Source organism: Rutidosis leptorrhynchoides, chromosome 2, assembly GCF_046630445.1.
Source record: "Rutidosis leptorrhynchoides isolate AG116_Rl617_1_P2 chromosome 2, CSIRO_AGI_Rlap_v1, whole genome shotgun sequence".
Taxonomy (NCBI): domain Eukaryota; kingdom Viridiplantae; phylum Streptophyta; class Magnoliopsida; order Asterales; family Asteraceae; genus Rutidosis; species Rutidosis leptorrhynchoides.
In genome coordinates this window covers 332,634,711-332,653,864 of record NC_092334.1, presented here as the reverse complement: position 1 = coordinate 332,653,864, position 19,154 = coordinate 332,634,711, and the positions used below count along the sequence as shown (strand labels likewise).

Below are 19,154 nucleotides of genomic sequence, written 5' to 3'. Positions count from 1 at the left end.
ACCTACTAGTAATGAATTCAGAAGGGAGGTGTTGGAGACCATTGGGTTTGCTGGACCAGTGGCACATACACCATTGAGAAAGCATATGCCACCACTGTGGTACTACTTCTTTGGGTTGATGACTCAGTGCATGAGTCAAAAGTCAGGAAGCTTTGACCAATGCTCAGATTTTGAGCTCAAGCTTGGTCATGGGTTGTTGTTCAACAGGAACATCGATTACGCCCTTGAAATTTATTTGAGGCTAAGGGAAATGGTGACTGCTAGAGTAAGAACCAACTTGATTCCATTTCCACGATTCTTAAGCCTGGTATTTGAAAGTGAACTGGGTGAAGCTTATCAGCAAATTGCTGATCAATCATTTGAGGTCCCAGTAAAACAAGGGGGCATGCCAAAGGATGTACCTGCTGCTCCATATGCTGAGTTGACACCAGCAATGAACGAGTATCTTGCTGCTCGTCGTGGAGCCACCTAATCGACTGCCTCTGGTTCTGCACCAGCTGAGGGGGAGGGTCCTCAGCGAAATCCAGCAACGCGAAGGAAGCAGCCAGCTACCTCAACTAGTACAGCCACCGTCTCATATACTGGTAAAGCAGTAGTTGTATTAGAATCTAGTGCTCTCTGATCATAAAGAACAGCCCTAGTCTTATATACTGACTACCCAATTCTAGTGTTGGAATCCGTTGCTCATCTATTTCTTGGTAACAGGAAAACCTAAGCGTGCTAAAGCTGGCTCCAAGCAAACCACAGGGGAGATTGCACCAGTCTCAGCTGCTGCTCCTGCAAAGGATGTAGCTATGGAACCTGGTGCGTTTCTAGACCAAACAGCAGAACAATCTAACTTAATTGAAAATTTTTTAACTGCTGACTTGAAAAATGTTGAGGGAGTTAAAGGTATAACCCTGGCTCCCAAGCTGACTGGTTTTAAAACAGGTGTCAAGAAGAGTAGCAACCCATACTCTTCTAACCAGGCACTTCCACATTTTTCTGAAATGAACTTAATGCAATACTCTCTGCTGACAGTACAACCAGCAGAGAACATAACTGACCCCCAAAGCAGGCTTGAGCTGGGTCTTCATCGTGTTGAACCAGCTCAGGTGACTGCACAGCCAGTATGTTACTCGAATACTGATAAGAGTCACACTCCTACATCATTACCAGCCAGATCTCTTATACTATCTGGGTCAACATGTGTTGCCAATGAGTCAGCAGAGTCACCGCTGTACTTACAGACACCTTCTTCTATCTCATTCGAAGGGCTGACCAAATCACAAGTCTGTCCCCAGAGACCAAAAACAGATGCAATTGTTGAGTCAAATTTATTTGGTTCTACAGTTGCTAACATAACTTGTTCTATTGTTTCAGTTCTTAGCAGGGTAGATGAACAGGAAGAGGGGGAGCAAAATAAAGATGTTGTTATTCCTACTGGTGATATTGCTGCCTCTGCTACTGGTGTTGGTGCCACTGATTCTGTTACTGGTGGTGCTGATGCTGGTGCTGGTACTGGTCCAACTGTTGTTACTGAGGAGATGGATACTGATACTACTGCTATTACTGTTCCTCCTCAAACTCTCAGTACCACTACTTCCACTACTGAGTATGATGTGGAAGATGTTATCATGGAAGAACCTCCTGTTCTTGAGAAGGTTATTGACAATATTGTCAAGGATGTTCTTCTTGATGAACCTGTCACCGAGCCAAGAGTGGACTCTGCATTAATGTCTGATGAGCCTGCTGATTCTTCTGATTCTTCTACTATGGAACGTCAAGTTCTTACAGAATCTGCAGTTCGTCATCCTATTGGTCCAATTTTGGTTGCTACTGAACCAACTGCTGAGATGGAGTTTGAAACCATTCAGCCGAATGCAGCTAATGTTATTGTAATTCCTGGTTCTGATTCTGGTATTGTTACAGCTGATGCTAGTGCTAGTGCTAAATTTCCATCTGATTCTGCTATGGATGCTGGTACTAGTGCTACTTTTCCTTCTGATACTGGTGCACAGGTTGCTGATGTTAAGGATGCTGGTACCTTTGCTGACATAACTACTGATTCGACTAAGGCTCCTGTTACCGAGGAAAAAAAGCCATATGTTGTGCAGGTACCAGATCCAGATGAAGTTGTTCCTAACTTCATTTTCAAGGGAGCTTCAATCTCTCCCAAGATTGCTATGCTGGTCGATCAGCTGACCATTGATCCTGAATCTGCAATAGTCTCAGCCAGTAGATTACCTCGTGAAGAGATGGTTGAGCTATTATCTCAGCTTGATAGACCAGCTAGAGAAGAAATTTATTAGAGGATAGCCCTGCTGGAGCAAATCAATGAACAACCTTACTATCATGTTTTTGGTATGGCTCCAGCTGCTTCGCCATTTCCTGGTACATGGAGGCCTCTCAAGTTTGTCATCGATCCTACTACTGGTAAGTGTGTTATGCAAAATGTCCCTGATTCGCCAGTACCTTCTTCTTCCTCAGCTTCTTCCTCATCATCTTCTTCTGATGGGGATACTGATGAAGGTACTGGTAAGGGCGAACCAGTCATTCATGATATCGTGACTGGTTCCAAAGACAAACCAGTGAATCTTATTGATGACAATGCTGATAATAATGCTGACAAGGATATCAGTGGTTCTAAGCCTTCGGGCGAAGGTAAAAACGATGGTGATCATGGTGATGAGTCAGCTCCTGACCTTCCACCTCCACCACCCCACGGTGATACTCCTCTGTTAGCTGGTGCTGACCAACCTTTAACCTCTGCATACTTAAAGTTCAATGCAGATGAGGTTGCTGATATTTCCACCTTTGCTGTCTATAAGACACTGCAAGGGATCATACCAAATTTGGAGGAAACTATTTGCAGAGCTATTGTTGATAGTGTCTCTGCTGCTGTCAGATCTGCTGGAGAGGCTGTTACAACTCCTATTGATCTTAAACTCCAGTAGGTGTGTGCTTTTGCTGATGTGGCAGTCGAAGCAATCACAAAGCACCACGAAGATGAAGAGGAGCTTGAAAGGCGAATTATCTCTCACAATGAGTACTGTGAAAATATCACCCGACTCCAAGCTAATTTGGATGCATATATATATATATATATATATATATATATATATATATATATATATATATATATATATATATATATATATATATATATATATATATATATATATGCTAACCGCAGAAATACTTTCTTAAATGAGGAGAACAGGGTGTTACATGAGAGATTGGAATTGCAGGAAGCTCAAATGGCTAACATGATTCCTGCTGCTGCCTATGTTCAGATGGTTGAAAACATGCAACGAATGGCTGCTTTGCAAGGTGATGTTCGAGCCATCGTTGAACAAATGGCTATGGGTGTAGCCAGGAATGAAGTTAGATCCTCCAATCTTCTGCTAAGACAATTTGGTGTGGATCCTGGTGCCCATCTTACTCCAGAGGTTGCTGAGTGGAACAATTTTGCCTTCTCTGCTCCTCAGTCAGACAGTGATCTTGATGCTACTGTCTCCCCTACTATTCACCCTACTGCCCGTGCTGATGACAAAAAGGGGGAGAAAAAGTCCAAAAAGAAATCTAAAAAGAGAAAACAGTCTGAGGGGGAGCATGAACATAAAAAGGCTCCTAAACACCCCAGGAGAGATGGAGATGGTGATGGTGATGGTCAAGACACTGGCCCTAAGCCCAGCAACGCTCATACTGAAGCTGGTGGTGCACAGGCAACTGGTGGTACTCAACCCAGTGTGTCTGCCACACCAGTGGATGATATTGGTTCTGGCAGTAAGCCCAGTGATGTTTCTGATATGGCTGTAGCTGAAGCTTTTGTGCTGTCTCAATCTATTGAACGTAAAATGAAGAGGAAGTTAGAGAGACATCAAAAGCGACATCAGGAACTAGATGATGCCTTCAATGCCAAGTTTGAGGCCTTTGCTGAACTTAAACGTCGTAAGATTATGCACAGAAGATGGCTGAGTCCAAAAGCAATGGCAATCGATGATGACCTGACTACCTTTGATAAACACAGAAAAGAGGCAAGAAAAAGAAATGCCAAGTTCATGGTCAAATACGACAAACAGAGGGCAAAGCTGTATGCACAGAGAGCAGAAAGAATCAGGAACATGACTCCTGCTGAGATGAAGGATTACCTTGATTCTACTGAGTCAACTGGTGGAGTTAGAGCTGATATTTTCATGAAATGGGTTGATGCTATGTTAGAAGCCAGCTCTACTCCTCAACCAGCATCTGCTGCTCAGCCAGCTACACAACAAACACAGCCAACAAAAACAATCATCCTTGATGATGATGATGTTATTAGTCAGGGGGAGCATCTTGCTATTGTTCCTTACCTGCCTCCTATTCAACCAGTATCGACACAAGAACCATCAGCTGAACCCAGGCCTATTGACAAACACAGGGTGAAATCTGCTCCTAGGGACAATCAGCCCCTGAGGAAAGCCCCCTATTCGAGGCAGCTGATGAAGGTACTGAAGTGGTTGAGCCAGCTGATACTAATCAGTCAGCTGGCATTGAAGACACAGCAAGGAGTGCTATGATAGAAGACCCAGCCAGAAGTGTGCTGCTGGGTAGTACAAGTGTTGAAGACCCAGCAAAGTCGGTTGAGCTGGGTGCTAAACAAGTAGATGATGAAACGGTTGATCCTGCTGACTTCACAGTCTGGGGAAGAGATGGCTAAACATTTGTTCTATCTCCTCTTCCTCCCCAGATTCAAGCTTACTTTGACAGAACACATGATAACCGGGTCAATCAGCATCCAGTTAGTTCATCTGGCAGCTATGAATCATCTATGTATCCTCCATCTTCCCCAAGGGTTCATGACAAACATATCACTTGGGAAGGTGACTCAGTAACCCATGGTGAGCCGAACATCAGAAAAATGAACCCAGATGAAAGAGAAGCCTACAGACTTCAGATCACTGTTCCAGAGCTGCTTGAACAAAGACAAATTGAGCTTAATGAAAGAATTCGTCAAGTCAGGCTGCTGCATCATCCTCTTGATCAGCCACACTATATTGCTGCACTAACCCATGGCATTGACATTAGGGTGTACTTGAATAACAGTGGTCTCAGGCTCTCCACTACTGATGAAAGAATTCATTTTGAAGATGCTCTCCAGCTGGGTATGGATATAAGGGAGTATTGTGCTACCCTTAGTACTGAAGAGGGTAGAAAGATGGTTGAAGCAGTAAGATCCCTGAACATTTCTTATGATGATTATCTGTTGGGTTTAGCTGCTGAAAGGGAAGCCAGAGAAGCTGCTGATGCTGAACTTGCTGAACGATCAAGGCTTCAGGATATTAAAGACAGATTGGCTACTGACAGAAAGCAACAGGCTGAGTCCCTCAAACTAGCCAGAGCCATTGTCAAAGAACAGGATAAGGTTTTTGATAAGATAGAAGCTGCTGAGAAAGTACCTACCACTGCTCCTGTAGTACCTGATCACAATATTGAGTTTCCTGATACTTATTATAAGAGCAGGTATGGTAATGTGATGAATAGAAGATCTAATCCCTGCAGAATTATCAAGGTAAACAGAGGGACAAAAAGGGCTTTCAATGTTGTCAGGGATAACAATGTTCAAGAAAGGATTAGTTTTGATGACTTAAGAACTCTTGGATTCAGTGAATGGATAGAAATCTTGGAGTATTTCATTGGTAAAGGTGAGAGTGCTATCAAGAGTGCTCTTAAGACTGAACTCCAACAGCTGTTCAAGAAGGCAACTAAGTTTGGGAATGAACCAGTAGTTGATGTTGATGAATTTCTTGCTCAAAAGCCTAAAGGGAAGCAACCTACTGGTGAAGGACCAACTGGGAGAAGCCGAATTGTTCTACCTCCTTTCATCCCTGTTTATGACCCTGCTGAATTACCTCTCCTGTTCCCTGAAGCCTGGAAGATTAAACAAAAGGAGCTATCTGATGAAGAAAGAGAAAGAGAAAGGGATAAAGATAGATAGTCTCCTATGTGCTTAACTTGTATCTTTTCTAATTTACTTTTCATTACGAATTATCTTGTAATTATTGTATATATCTGATGTAACTCAGCAAAAGATCCCAAAACAAACTTAAAGGGACGAATTTACTGTCTACTCTCACTAGGTCCCTAAGTGCTGGCTTTAGTGTTTTCTCTTCAAGTCATAGGTTTTGTCATCATCAAATAGGGGGAGATTGTTGAGTCCCCAAAATAATTAAGGATTTAATTATGACAAAACAATATTTATTTGCACTAAAGTGTTATGTGCAGCCAGCACAAGTTTGTTTATGTATAGTCATCTAATATAGCTGTGTCGAGTGTTTAGTATGCTGCCTAGTCTATCAGCACAAGGTAGAAATGTATTCTTCGAATCAGCACAGGATGTGCACCCAGCAAATCAAGAATATCAAGTGACTCAGCATATGAAGGACCAGTAAGTCTGGATATCAGCATACAACACAAGATAGCCATGATCCATTACAAGCATGATAAGTTTCCCTGAGTGGTCTACATCAAATGTACTATTCAACAGAAGTCGAAGACAAAGTTGAATAGAGAAGGACACGCGTCGGCGGCTGACAAGTGACCTTACAAGACCGCATGGGAATGCAGAAGTTTAACTTATGTGCAGACATAAGTTATCCGTTGTCAACACCTAGGGAACACAACATTCTATTTGTTTAATCAAATAGCGGTGCCAAACCTAATTGGGGTGTTCCTGCAAATAGCTACTAAAGAGGAAAGAAAGGGAGCATGCCTCCTTACACAATTGTCCCCTCAAGTACAGACATCCTATGTACCAGTGGACAATAGATCAATTACACGGTTAATAGAACTACTATATATATTGTTGTATCCACTATTGTAAAAACTAGTGGTGTGGGTTTATCTGTTAGAGTCCAAACCGTGTAATAGCTTTAGTTTATCTCTTAGCTATAATCTAGGTAATCTGTATCAACCAACTATCATTTCCGCCAAGGATAGTTGTGATTCTTTCTGATTTAATCAATAAAGAATAACCGTTGAAAATTACCTGTGACTCTATCTTATTTACTACAGAATACTAAACGTGTTTAACTGACTAGTTAATTAAGAAATGAATTGTATTCACCCCCCCTCTACAATACTCCTGTTGTTATTAAGGGACCAACATGAAGACATTCTGAATAACTCACACTCTCCAACCGAACTAGATCAAGGGGAGCCAGACACTTCTTCAGATCGAATTTCGGTTATATCCACACATGCAGACATGATCACCTTCATCAATGATACCGATGAATTTGAAGACATTCTCGAAGCCATCCGAAAATCAACCATTGATTTTTCGCTACGCTTAACAGAACGAATTATGGCTATCCGAGAAGAACACCACATCTATCTTCGACGAGAAGACAATGATGTTGAAATCCTAGAAGAACGCATTCAAGACTTTATTAATTCTCTTCACAGTCATATCTATCACGAAGAAAGGCAACGAGAGCACAATTCAGTGGTTCGCACTATTCTTGAGACAAGATTCTGTCGAGATCAGAAGATCATTTACTCTATGGTTTATAATACCTTAGCCGGATCTGCACTTCCGTTCTCACGAAACCAACGAGCACTACTGACTCTCATCCAGAAGCATATGGATCTTTCCACCGGATGCCCGACTTATCACTCCGACTTGCAAATGATATAGGATATTCACTGCTTTTTCGCTCTCTTGGAATGAGATAATTTCAAAAGCACACCAGAGAGGCTAGTAATTTACGTAACCATTGATCACCACGCCGATCTGATTATCAAAGAGCTACGAGATGTTGTTATGAAAGAAGCAAGGAGAAACAATCCGTTCTCTCATCTTGAACCAGATGGAGTCAACATTGCCACCTACGTTACTAAGCAGATAACACGTATCTTCCAAGAATCCACAGATCCTAGTTTCACATTTAAAGCTGGATGTCGGGAGATATACTCAAAGACGGTGAAATTAATACTCGGATCAGGATTGCTGTTCACTTCTTTCCAGCTTTGTCTATTAACTAATCTGTGCAAAGCTACTGACTCTTACTGTGGAGATCACCATTCTGAAGACTTCGAAATTCTAAAGATACAGTTTCTGACATTGTTTGAAGACCTCCGAAATGAGCACCCCATCAGAGAAATCATCAACACCAGTACTGCTTCTATGATTGACATTCATGGGTCAACCAGCAGAGCTGTGGATCATATCCTCATCGAACTTCAAGACTTATCAAGAGCCAAAACTGCGCACTACTTATCGTTCAGAAGATCTTCAAGAGAAGTACCGGATCTTCTACCACTATTGGTCCGACACTTTCTTAGGATTTTTCCGCCAAGACTCACATTCCCTTGAGAAGACCAAGATCACAACCATCAGCGAGGAATGTTTGCTTTTTAAAGCATCACTACGATCGAGCCAACGACCTTAAACAAAAGCGCTTCTTGGGAGGCAACCTGTGCAATAAAGTAGAGTAGAAGAATAAAGAACGACAAATGAGCCGATAACGACGCAAGGATTGGAAACCAGCCGCATCTGCTAGGGATATTTCTTTCTTTTCGCTACTAGCTCAAGATTCAAACTATGCCACATCCTAGCTTATCACTAAGTGTGGGATAACACCCAATTAAAACACTAGACAAATACTCCCAAAACTCCTAAGTGTGGGATACACTAGGAACATTGAGGACAATGTTCGTCTAAGTGTGGGATGTTGGTATAATCTTTCAGCTGTATTATAATAACCCATTACGAAGATTCCAAGTCCTTAAGCCAAATTTCAAAATTTTTGCAAAAGAAACCCTTTTCGAAAGAGTATTTTTGAAAACCTGAAACGTTTATCAATAAAAATAAGGCTTAAGTAAGGTGGAAATCTTGTTAGATTGAAATCTCTAATAGAGCATTGCATGACTAAGGCATTATCGACCTAAATTGATTATGGTGAGGCACCTCAAATACGACTGTTAACACCTAATTCCTTATGAGGTAAGGCTTAGTGTGCCAACAAGATACTAGAAGTAATCTAGCTTTAGGAGGGCGGAGTGTTGCCGATTGATTTTTACCCTCGGGAAATAATCCCTGCAGACCCAGCTCACAAGTGTAGAAACTTGTGGGGTGGCTTAATCAATCTGTCGTCCGTAGAGCATAAAAGTGCTAGCCGAATGACTTCTAGTGAGAGAAAGTAGAGAGAGAGAGAAGTGAAGTCTCAGCTCTCAAAGTTATCAGAATATCTGAACTGTGTAAAATGACGACCCAAGGGGTCTATTTATAGTGTCAGATCCACCAGATTGCTTGGGGACACGTGTCAGATGATGATACGTTCTGTTACTGGTGATCCGAAATTTACGCTGAAGGTGGCATTCTCCGGCCAGGGCTTACGCGCTAGGCGGCCTTCAGGGCTTACGCATGACGGAGCAGCCTGTACAGCGGAGAACGCTAGACGGACAACTTCACAAAACTGTTGTTTCCAGCCTTCCTGATGCTACTTCTATGCAACCATTATGCCTTTTATGTGTGTATACGATAGGATACACCATTAACGACCAACATTCATCTTTAATTCTTCACTATTTTCTGTTGAGAGTGTCGATATCTGTGCTCAGAATCAGAACTTGCTTTAGATCTACATCTCCAAGCAGCAAAACGCGATTCGGTTGTAATCAAAAGAGCTAGCCATATGTCAAACATAAGCCTTCCGCTCCTCCACTACTTCTACTCCACCACATCCACATTACCTTTGAAAAATCCCAAAAATGAGATTCCTTCCAAAAAACCGATGTTATAAACCTCTCAAGTATCATGGCAAAGGTCTTGAAAAAGTTTGCCGGCTAAAAGTTTCTCGAGATGAAGTCTCCAAAAAAAAAAAAAAATTAGTTCTGAGAAAAGGAGCAGAACTTAATAAAAGAAATGCCGAAGAGAACTCGACCGAAAATGATTATCAAATGAAGAAAAAGTTCAAAAATGCTTCTCAAAACACTTCAGCACTCCTATCTATCCAAATAAAAGTTTGTATAAAGACCACATTACCCTTTTATCTCACCCCAACTTCACTACCATTTCAGAATTCCTTTCCCATCATTGACAAATGACCTATAAAAGTTGAGATTACTACCGCTCTCGCATTAGCAGCAAAGATTTGAGTCTTTATCAAGCCTATGACGATGGGTGCAGCATGACTGGCTATGAGTGTATTCATTTCTTATATCTATAGGGAACCCTAAACACTTGAGTGATTCGAGTGACCCGTGAAAGCTAGCATGTGTCATGTAACCTCCTCGCATGCTTACAGAGATAATTTCAATCCTAACATAGATGACTCATCTTATCTTTTGTTGTTATAATAAAAGCAAACCGCTTAGGCTATTAGAAAAGAAATGCCGAAAAGATTCTTGAGAATGAGAGTTTGCTTGAGGACAAGCAAAGTCTAAGTGTGGGATATTTGATATCGGCTAAAAAGTCACGTTTTCACCCCGGTATTAAGGCCCAAAAATAACAAAGATTCGAACTTTATCGGCAAAATACCCACTTTGTCAGTTAGAATTAAAGAACAAGCAATTACGAAGGCGGTGCAAAAAGAATCAAGAGAATCGGAGCTAAAACGAAGATTCTAGAGCGAAAACGGTGAAAGACAAGAAATCAAGTTACGATCCAGTGAATCAAGGCTGACCAGCATCAAAAACGGCCTGCCAAACGGCCTACCATACAGCTTGCTAGTATGTAAACTGCCTGCCAAATACGTCTCATCAAGCAGCCTGCTATACGGGCTGCCAGGAAAACGACCTGCCAAATACGGGCCACCAAACGGGCTGCCATACGGCCTGCCAGCCGTATTTTGGCAAATTCCTAGTCTTTTTAAAGGTTCTTTGTCATTCATTCCAACACACACTTCAATTCACTTCTTTCTCTCTCTTGTACAATATTAGTCATACTCTCAAGGCCTTCGACTCCGTGCGGGAAACCTAGTACCCGAAGGAGAATGCTGAAGATTGTATTAGGAGCGGTCTGGAGTCTTGAAGTTGTCATTTTTGTATTCAGAACTTGTTTAATCTACTGGTACTTCTATCCTTTACCTTATATAATGTTTTATGATATTGTTGCCATGATTAGCGAGTAGTTATCTTTAGTGTATGCTATGATATAAGCAGTTATAATGCCAAAATAATATTATGGTCTGTGTATGCTGTTGAAATGCTTTCCGATTATGCTTTAAACTCAATCACTTTTCCAACTAATAGAACGTAGTTATAGGCATCGTTATTGGGAAGTCGTGAACCCCGATTTAGAGTACACTATCTGTGTCACCCCTTGGTAAGAGAAGTCTATCAGATACAACGTAAGATCGACCGAGGCACACCGGTTGTAGTAAGTCTATCAAGCTCTGGATTCCGAATGAGGACTCTTTCGTAGTGAAACATCTGACTAGACCCTTAGTACATTGTCGGTCCTAGACCATGCTAGTGTAGTCACCAAGCATATAAACTTCGTACGTGCACGCTGAAGCACAGCGGTTGTTGTAAGCTGTACCTCTGCTAAGTGAGGCCATGGAACCCGATTAGTGTTGACCAGTACACTGCACCATAACGCGGTCTCAAGCATTGCACCCCGCTTGAGGGATTCTTAGTTAATTAAGGAACTGTTTATTTAGACACATAAAGGATTGGACCGTTAGGATAACCGAACGTGTTCATGGAAGTCAGCTTGACTTGGCCATGGTGTTCTTTATGGTTGAACTCTTTTTAAGGGCCTAACTATCTTTTACCAATCATTAACGAAAGCATTGAAATGCATCACGTCTCTCGGATATGGTAAACCATTTATTCTATTATGCTTAAGAAAGTTTAGACCATTTCAAAATGTTAATACGTCACCAAACCGAGTCGCTCAATTAGATGAGCTGTCTGAACGTGTATGCCTGTGGTCAGACTGCACGGGCGTCGGGGGTAAGGGACGTTGCTGTCTATTCAGAATCTTCAAGCCTAACGCAGTACCCAGTAACATGTCTTATGACAGGGGCGTTTAGGACCAGTGTAATGAATACAAGGCCTCTGCCTATTCATGAGCTAGCATTCCATAATCTCAGTAGAATAACTGATGAAGTCATAGCATGCACTCACTTTAACCTTATCTGAATTACAAATTTTATCGCATTTACTTTATCTGTCTTATAAACTAGAAAAACCCCAAAATAAATATTCACTACTCCCTAACTATCTTAGGCTTAAATATAGGTTCGATTCTACTGATATCTCAAAAATACGACTCTAGGTCATACTTCCCTTACTTATAAGGAGTAGTAAGATTTAGGCCCCGCTAAATATAAATTTAAAACAGTACCTTCCTCCCACGAGTGGCTGATCCTGGCGAGCCGCGGCTTGACGACACTGCGCGAATAAAAATCGTCCGTTTCGGCCATATCAGTATACTAATTATATTGCTAGTATGCATGCGGAATTTATGTAAGTGATTGCAAGTAAGTAGGTTATATATGTATATTTATAATTATTGCATTCACTAAGCGTTATGCTTACCCCTCTCGTTGTATACTTTGTAGGTACAAGTATGGAGAAGGGGAAGGGGGTTGTCGGGCATTAGATGTCCCCATGTTGGTTGCTTAGTTGAAGCTTTTGGAAGACTACCTTTGTTTTGGGTAGTTTAGTCCCAAACCATACTCATGTGTCGTTTGGTTTAAAATTATCATTTTGAGGTCGAACCTGTATCACTTTTAATTAAGGGCCTCCGTGCCTATGTTGTAAACTTAAACTTGTGAATGTTTTAAACACTCGTATAAAATGGTTGACTTCTTATAACCAATTGAAGTGACGCGTTATTGGTTTATTATAAAAAAAAATGTCGTGTTAAATACGGGTTGGGATGTTTCATTTCTTATATGTGATAAGAATGAAACATATTTAAAATACATATTATACTTGATGAATATCATAAAAATGAAAAATACTTCAAATATTTACAAAAAATAACATTTAACATATAGAATAGTTCATAGATATCTTACATATGAAAATTACATAAAACATTTCTTCAATTAAATCTATAAGTATTGCAAGACTTCTTTGTATACAACATTTTTTGTTGTGTTAGATAGTTTGTTATCCTTGTCTAAGATTAATGTCTTTATTCCTTTCCAATTAGTAACCCGGGATAGTGCAACGTATAGTTCTCTATGACTAAAGACCGATTTTGGAAGAAATAAACCGACACGTGATAGTGATTGTCCTTGACTTTTATTGATTGTCATTGCAAAGCACACCAATAATGGATAATGTCTTCTTTGGAATCTGAAAGGTATTCTCTTGTCCGATGATACGATAAACATAGGTGATAAATCTGCTATCTTCTCCACGTTTGACCCAGTTAAAAATTTTTCTTTGATGATTTTTTTCCTAAGTGAACAATTTGTAAACGTGTACCATTACACAAACCTCCTGCCTGATCAATATTTTGAATTAACATAACTGGTACACCAACTTTGAGCCTCAAATTGTGCTTTGGTAAGCCACCAACTTCAATACTATTTAGGAAATCGGTAGTGTATAGTTCAATATTAAAGTCAGCGTCTCTCTGTGACGCACATATACTGTCTGAGCTCAAATATGACCTTTTCACCTTCCAAACATTGCATCATTCTATCATTAATGATATTAACTACTTCATGAGTTGGAGCAAGAATTGCACGTTGCTGATAATATTATGGATTACCAAGATTAAGAAGATAATCTGGATAAATAGTTGAGATGATAGAACCAGTTGGATCATCCACATCTGTTATCAAAAGATCTTGTGGAATTTCAATATCAAAAACTCCGTCTTCAGATTCACCGACATTACCGTTGCCTATGTCTAGTATCCATTGAGCGAAATTTCTATTATCGGCATAAGTTAAAGTCATTTGAATACCACATGATCTTATGTTAACTGTAAGTTTTAAAACGATAACAAGATCCCACAAATAGGAAGAATTTAGAGATGTAACTACTATATCTTCTCTTTTACCTTTTTGAATAACATGTAATATTTGTCTAAAATCACCACCAAACACAACTATTTTACCCCCAAAGGGAGTTTCCATGCTATCAGGATTGCCTTGATGACATATATCACGCATAAAACAATCAATGCTTCAACGTATATCCGGTTAACCATCGGGGCCTCATCCTAAATAATAAGTTTTGCCCTCCTAATGAGCTCACCCAATTTGCTGTCTGGAGTAATAGTACAAAATGACTCATCTGTAGGATGAAGGGGTATGTGAAAACGTGAATGAGCCATGCGACCTCTAGATAACAACAAAACTGCTATCCCACTCGACGCAACATTTAAAACGATTTCTCCTTTACTGCGTAATGCAGCTGAGAGTGTTTTCAAAAAGGAAGGTTTTTCTAGTACCACCATAACCGTACAAAACGGACACAGCTCATTTGCCCTGATCAACTGCTTTTATTATTTGATAGTATGCATCCTTTTGTTTGGATGTTAACTTTGTAATGAAATCTGAATGTTCATTTGCAAGTGTACTTTTGTCGTAGGAGAACTCATCTATAATAAGATGGTTTTCTGAAATATTCCTTGTATTATAAGATGGGAAAGGCATTGAACTAAAACTTCTCAATGAACTTGTGACGACCCGGAAATTTCCGACCAAATTTAAACTTAATCTTTATATGATTCCAACACGATAAGAAAAGTCTGTAAGGTTGAATCTCAAAAAGTTTGAACTGTATTCATAATATCATTTGACCTTTGACTACTCCCGAATGATTCACAAACAACTAATTCGTAAATAGATATATATAATTTTATTTGAAATATTATTTAAAATAATATATGATTTAATTGTTGAAAAATAATAATAATATATAATAATTATTATTTAAAGAGTATATACATATATATAAATAAAGTATATAGAATATATATTTTGTGATTTCGAAGTTATTTAATAAACATCGGTAACGCTCAATTGTCATTCGATAGATAGTAAACGAGTTAAAAAAGAACTTATGTGATTTTAAAATAAACGGTGATCCAAAAATGGGTTTTATAAATTATAGGCTTAGTAAAAATGTATTTAGGAGCTATTTATTAAATTTTAAAACTTTTTTATATTTTACTTGGGATTGGGAGTGAATAATTAATGTAATTTTTATTTAATAGTTAAATAACGAATTTTATATCATAAAGACCAAAATAAATAAATATAGCTAATTTAAAAATATGGAATTTTTCTGAACACTTTTATCCGCCACTGATTTCGCACGATACACAGTCCGTGAAGACTGTCGGTAATAAAATGACAATTGAACCGATGGCTATACTGTGTGCATGATTTAATTATGTTGTTGCTTCTGTGACCTCACATCCACTAGCAAATATTTAGAATATATAATACATATAAATATAATATATATCCGTTTACTTGAATCTATAACACCACAAAAACTGCAACTCAAATTTCCACTTCCTATTTTTGATCAAGAATACTCATCACCTTTCATCTTCAAACAACCACAACCTTCTCTTTTGAAATTGAACACCATCGAGCACCACTCCATCGTAAACCACCTTGGTCTTCTTCTTCTCAAACACCCACCGGTAAATCTCCTTCCACCTTGATTGAAACCCCTGCTACAACCCCACAACCACCAACGTCTGCGACCAAGATGAACCAACCTGCAACGAGTATTTTTTTCTGTTTTAAGATATCCAAACACCACCTCACCTTTGAATCACACCCACCATCACTCTAAAACCATCACCACTAGGCGACACCACCTTGTAACCAAATACATATTGAAACCCATTTTTGTTGATCACTGTTCCTGGGTTTGAACCACCATCAAGTTACCACCTTGTTACTAAATTTCTATTTCTATTCATACATCAAAACCACAGCTGCTTTATTATTATTATTTTTTTTTTTGTAATTCAAACAACCATTTTAAGCCACCCCCACTGTTTTTCTATTTCTGGCCGGAACTCCAAACTATCACCACCCTTACAATTGGAACAACCACAACACCACCTGCGTATTACTTGTGCTACTATACTTAGTCTTTCTGTTTCTGTTTCAGCCCAAGAACAATCATTTTATCAAACCCAATCAACCATTAAACCCATCGTTTTCTGTTCTTCTACCACCATCTTCATCATAGCAACCGTCGGAGATCACCATGTCCAACCACCATTCGAACATCACCCTTGAACCCATCTTGAACTGCTGCTGCGTTTAGATTTTTCCTTTTTCAGTTTCAATCGAATACCTAAGTGAAGAAGATGATGGTTACGAATACAGATAATGATGATGATGGTGATTATGTGATGTATAGGTTCGATAATGATGATGACTGAATGATTAATGATGCATTATGATGATTATACGATGATGATGTGTTACGGTGAAAGGATTATGATAAAAGCGTAATTTTTTATTTTTTTTTTTTCTTTTGTGTTTGTGTCGGCTAAAAGAAACGGAAGAAAAAGACCGGATACCTTTAATTGTTGTGGGCCGAGATTTCATTTCAGATTGGGCCATGAATAATTTGTGCAGTTGGGCTGAATATGATGTTGGGCCGATGATGGACTAGACATAGAATTCGAATCTCGTTTTAAATGAATTGTGTCTGAGAATTTACTAGATAATATGGAACGGACGAGTGGTTTAAGGGTGTGGGTGTTGAGCAAGAGGTTGCGAGTTCGAACCTAGAATGAAGCATTTATTTTTTAGTTTGTTTAAAGGTAGTCTTCTTTTCCTATTATTATTATAAGTATTATTATTATTATTATTATTATTATTATTATTATTATTATTATTATTATTATTATTATTATTATTATTATTATTATTATTATTATTATTATTATTATTATTATTATTATTATTATTATTATTATAAGTATCATTATTATTATCATTAATATTATTATTACTATCATTTTTAGTATTATTATTATTATTATTATTATTATTATTATTATTATTATTATTCTTCTTCTTCTTCTTCTTATTATTAACATTATTATATTTATTAAGTATTATTAGTATTAGTATCACTTTGGTAACCATTAGTATTATTATTATTATTATTATTATTATTATTATTATTATTATTATTATTATTATTATTATTATTAAATAAAATTATCATTATTAACAATATCATTATTATTTTTAATATTATCATTTTTTTTATTATTATTATTATTATTATTACTAAATCATTAATATCAAAGCTATCATTTTTAAACCAAGAAATATTTTGTATATAAAACATACTTATTACATATACTATAATTATATTAATATTTCATATAACTATATATAAATCATATTAACATTACTTATATAAAAACTTATATACAACAAATTAAGTATTTTTTTTATGTAATACTAAATATATAGATATTAATATAACAATATTAATCACTTTAAATACATATACAAAATAAATATATGTAACATATAAATTAAGATATAAAATAAAGTATATGTTTTTTAAATGGAAGCTAGTATAAATCTTATATAACTACAATTTTTATATAAATGATATATATTAATAAATGAAATTAAGATAGTTCTATTATATGTTTTAATAGAAATACAATTGATATAAGTTCGTGAATCCAAGGCAAACCCTACACTTGTTAAATGTCGTCATATGTATTTTTACTACAAAATATAGTATGGTGAGTTTCATTTGCTCCCTTTTTAAATGCTTTTGCAATATATTTTTGGGACTGAGAATACATGCGATACTTTTATAAATGTTTGACAAAATAGACACAAGTACTTAAAACTACATTCTATGGCTAGATTATTAAACCGAATATGCCCCTTTTAGCTTAGTAGCCTAAGAATTAGGGAACTGGCCCCTAATTGGCGCGAATCCTAAAGGTAGATCTACGGGAACTAACAACCCCCATTCTGGAATTTGGAATGCTTTAGTACTTCGATTTTATCATGTCCGATGGGTGTCCTGGAATGATGGGGATATTCTATATGCATCTTGTTAAGGTCGGTTACCAGGTGTTCACCATATGAATTATTTTTATCTCTATGCAGTTTGCGAAATGCTTGATATGAGATGTATATTTATGAGAAACGGAAATGAAAATCTTGTGGTCTATTAAAATTTATGGAAATGAATGATTATGATAAACTAATGAACTCACCAACCTTTTAGTTAACACTTTAAAGCATGTTTATTCTCTGGTATGAAAGAAATCTTCCGCTATGCATTTGCTCATATTAGAGATATTACTTGGAGTCATTCATGACATATTTCAAAAGACGTTGCATTCGAGTCGTTGAGTTCATCAAGATTATTATTAAGTCAATTATAGTTGGATATATTATGAAATGGTATGCATGCCGTCAACTTTTGATGTAATGAAAGTTTGCCTTTTAAAAACGAATGTAATGTTTGTAAAATGTATCATATAGAGGTCAAATACCTCACGATGTAATCAACTATTGTGAATGGTTTATAATGTATATGAACGGGTCCTTTCAGTTGGTATCAGAGCGGTGGTCTTAGCGAACCAGGTCTTACATTAGTGTGTCTAACTAGTAGTTGTTAGGATGCATTAATGAGTCTGGACTTCGACCGTGTCTGCATGTCAAAAGTTTTGCTTATCATTTTGTGTCGAAAATCACTTGCTTATCATTCTTAGTCTAGACACATCTTACTGCATTGATTGTATGAATAGTGTATAGACAAGATTCATATTTTAGCATATATGATAATTCATATCTTAGCGCATCTGTTACGGTAAACTTGCCTGACATATTCCGTAAATTCCTCCGTAATCTACGAAATCTTTAGTACTATATATATAGATATTCTATGTAGTTATAATATCATCCAATATTCGAAAATCATTTCATATCGAAAAATCCTTTATTCACTCATACGAAATGGAACTCGTCACTAGTTCAAGCTCCTCGGCTTTCGACAACTATTCCGACTTGGATATTCACCTAAGCTAAGAAAGCAGCGTCACCAGAATGAATCAACCAATCAGCCATCCCCAATTCATCTGATGGGTTTATAGTCGACTTAATCAATGGAGACGCGAAGAAGGCGATCCCTTCCACCAACCGAATTCACCTCTTGGTGAAGAACCTGAAGCACTTACCGGCGAACCTGTTCGAAAC

The 19,154-nt window shown here is 37.9% G+C and overlaps 1 protein-coding gene across 1 annotated transcript in view; it reads right to left on the bottom strand.

Moving 5' to 3' along the window:
* LOC139888833 (uncharacterized) overlaps positions 1–14,392 on the bottom strand; it is a 57,984-nt gene extending 43,592 nt beyond the window's left edge. The window contains exons 1-3 of the mRNA XM_071871819.1: positions 14,191–14,392; positions 13,700–14,083; positions 13,423–13,581 (exon numbers count right to left, since the gene is read on the bottom strand). Coding sequence (XP_071727920.1) covers positions 13,423–13,581; positions 13,700–14,083; positions 14,191–14,392 — 745 coding nt within the window. The remainder of the gene's footprint in view (positions 1–13,422; positions 13,582–13,699; positions 14,084–14,190) is intronic.
* Between the last annotated feature and the right edge of the window lie 4,762 nt (positions 14,393–19,154).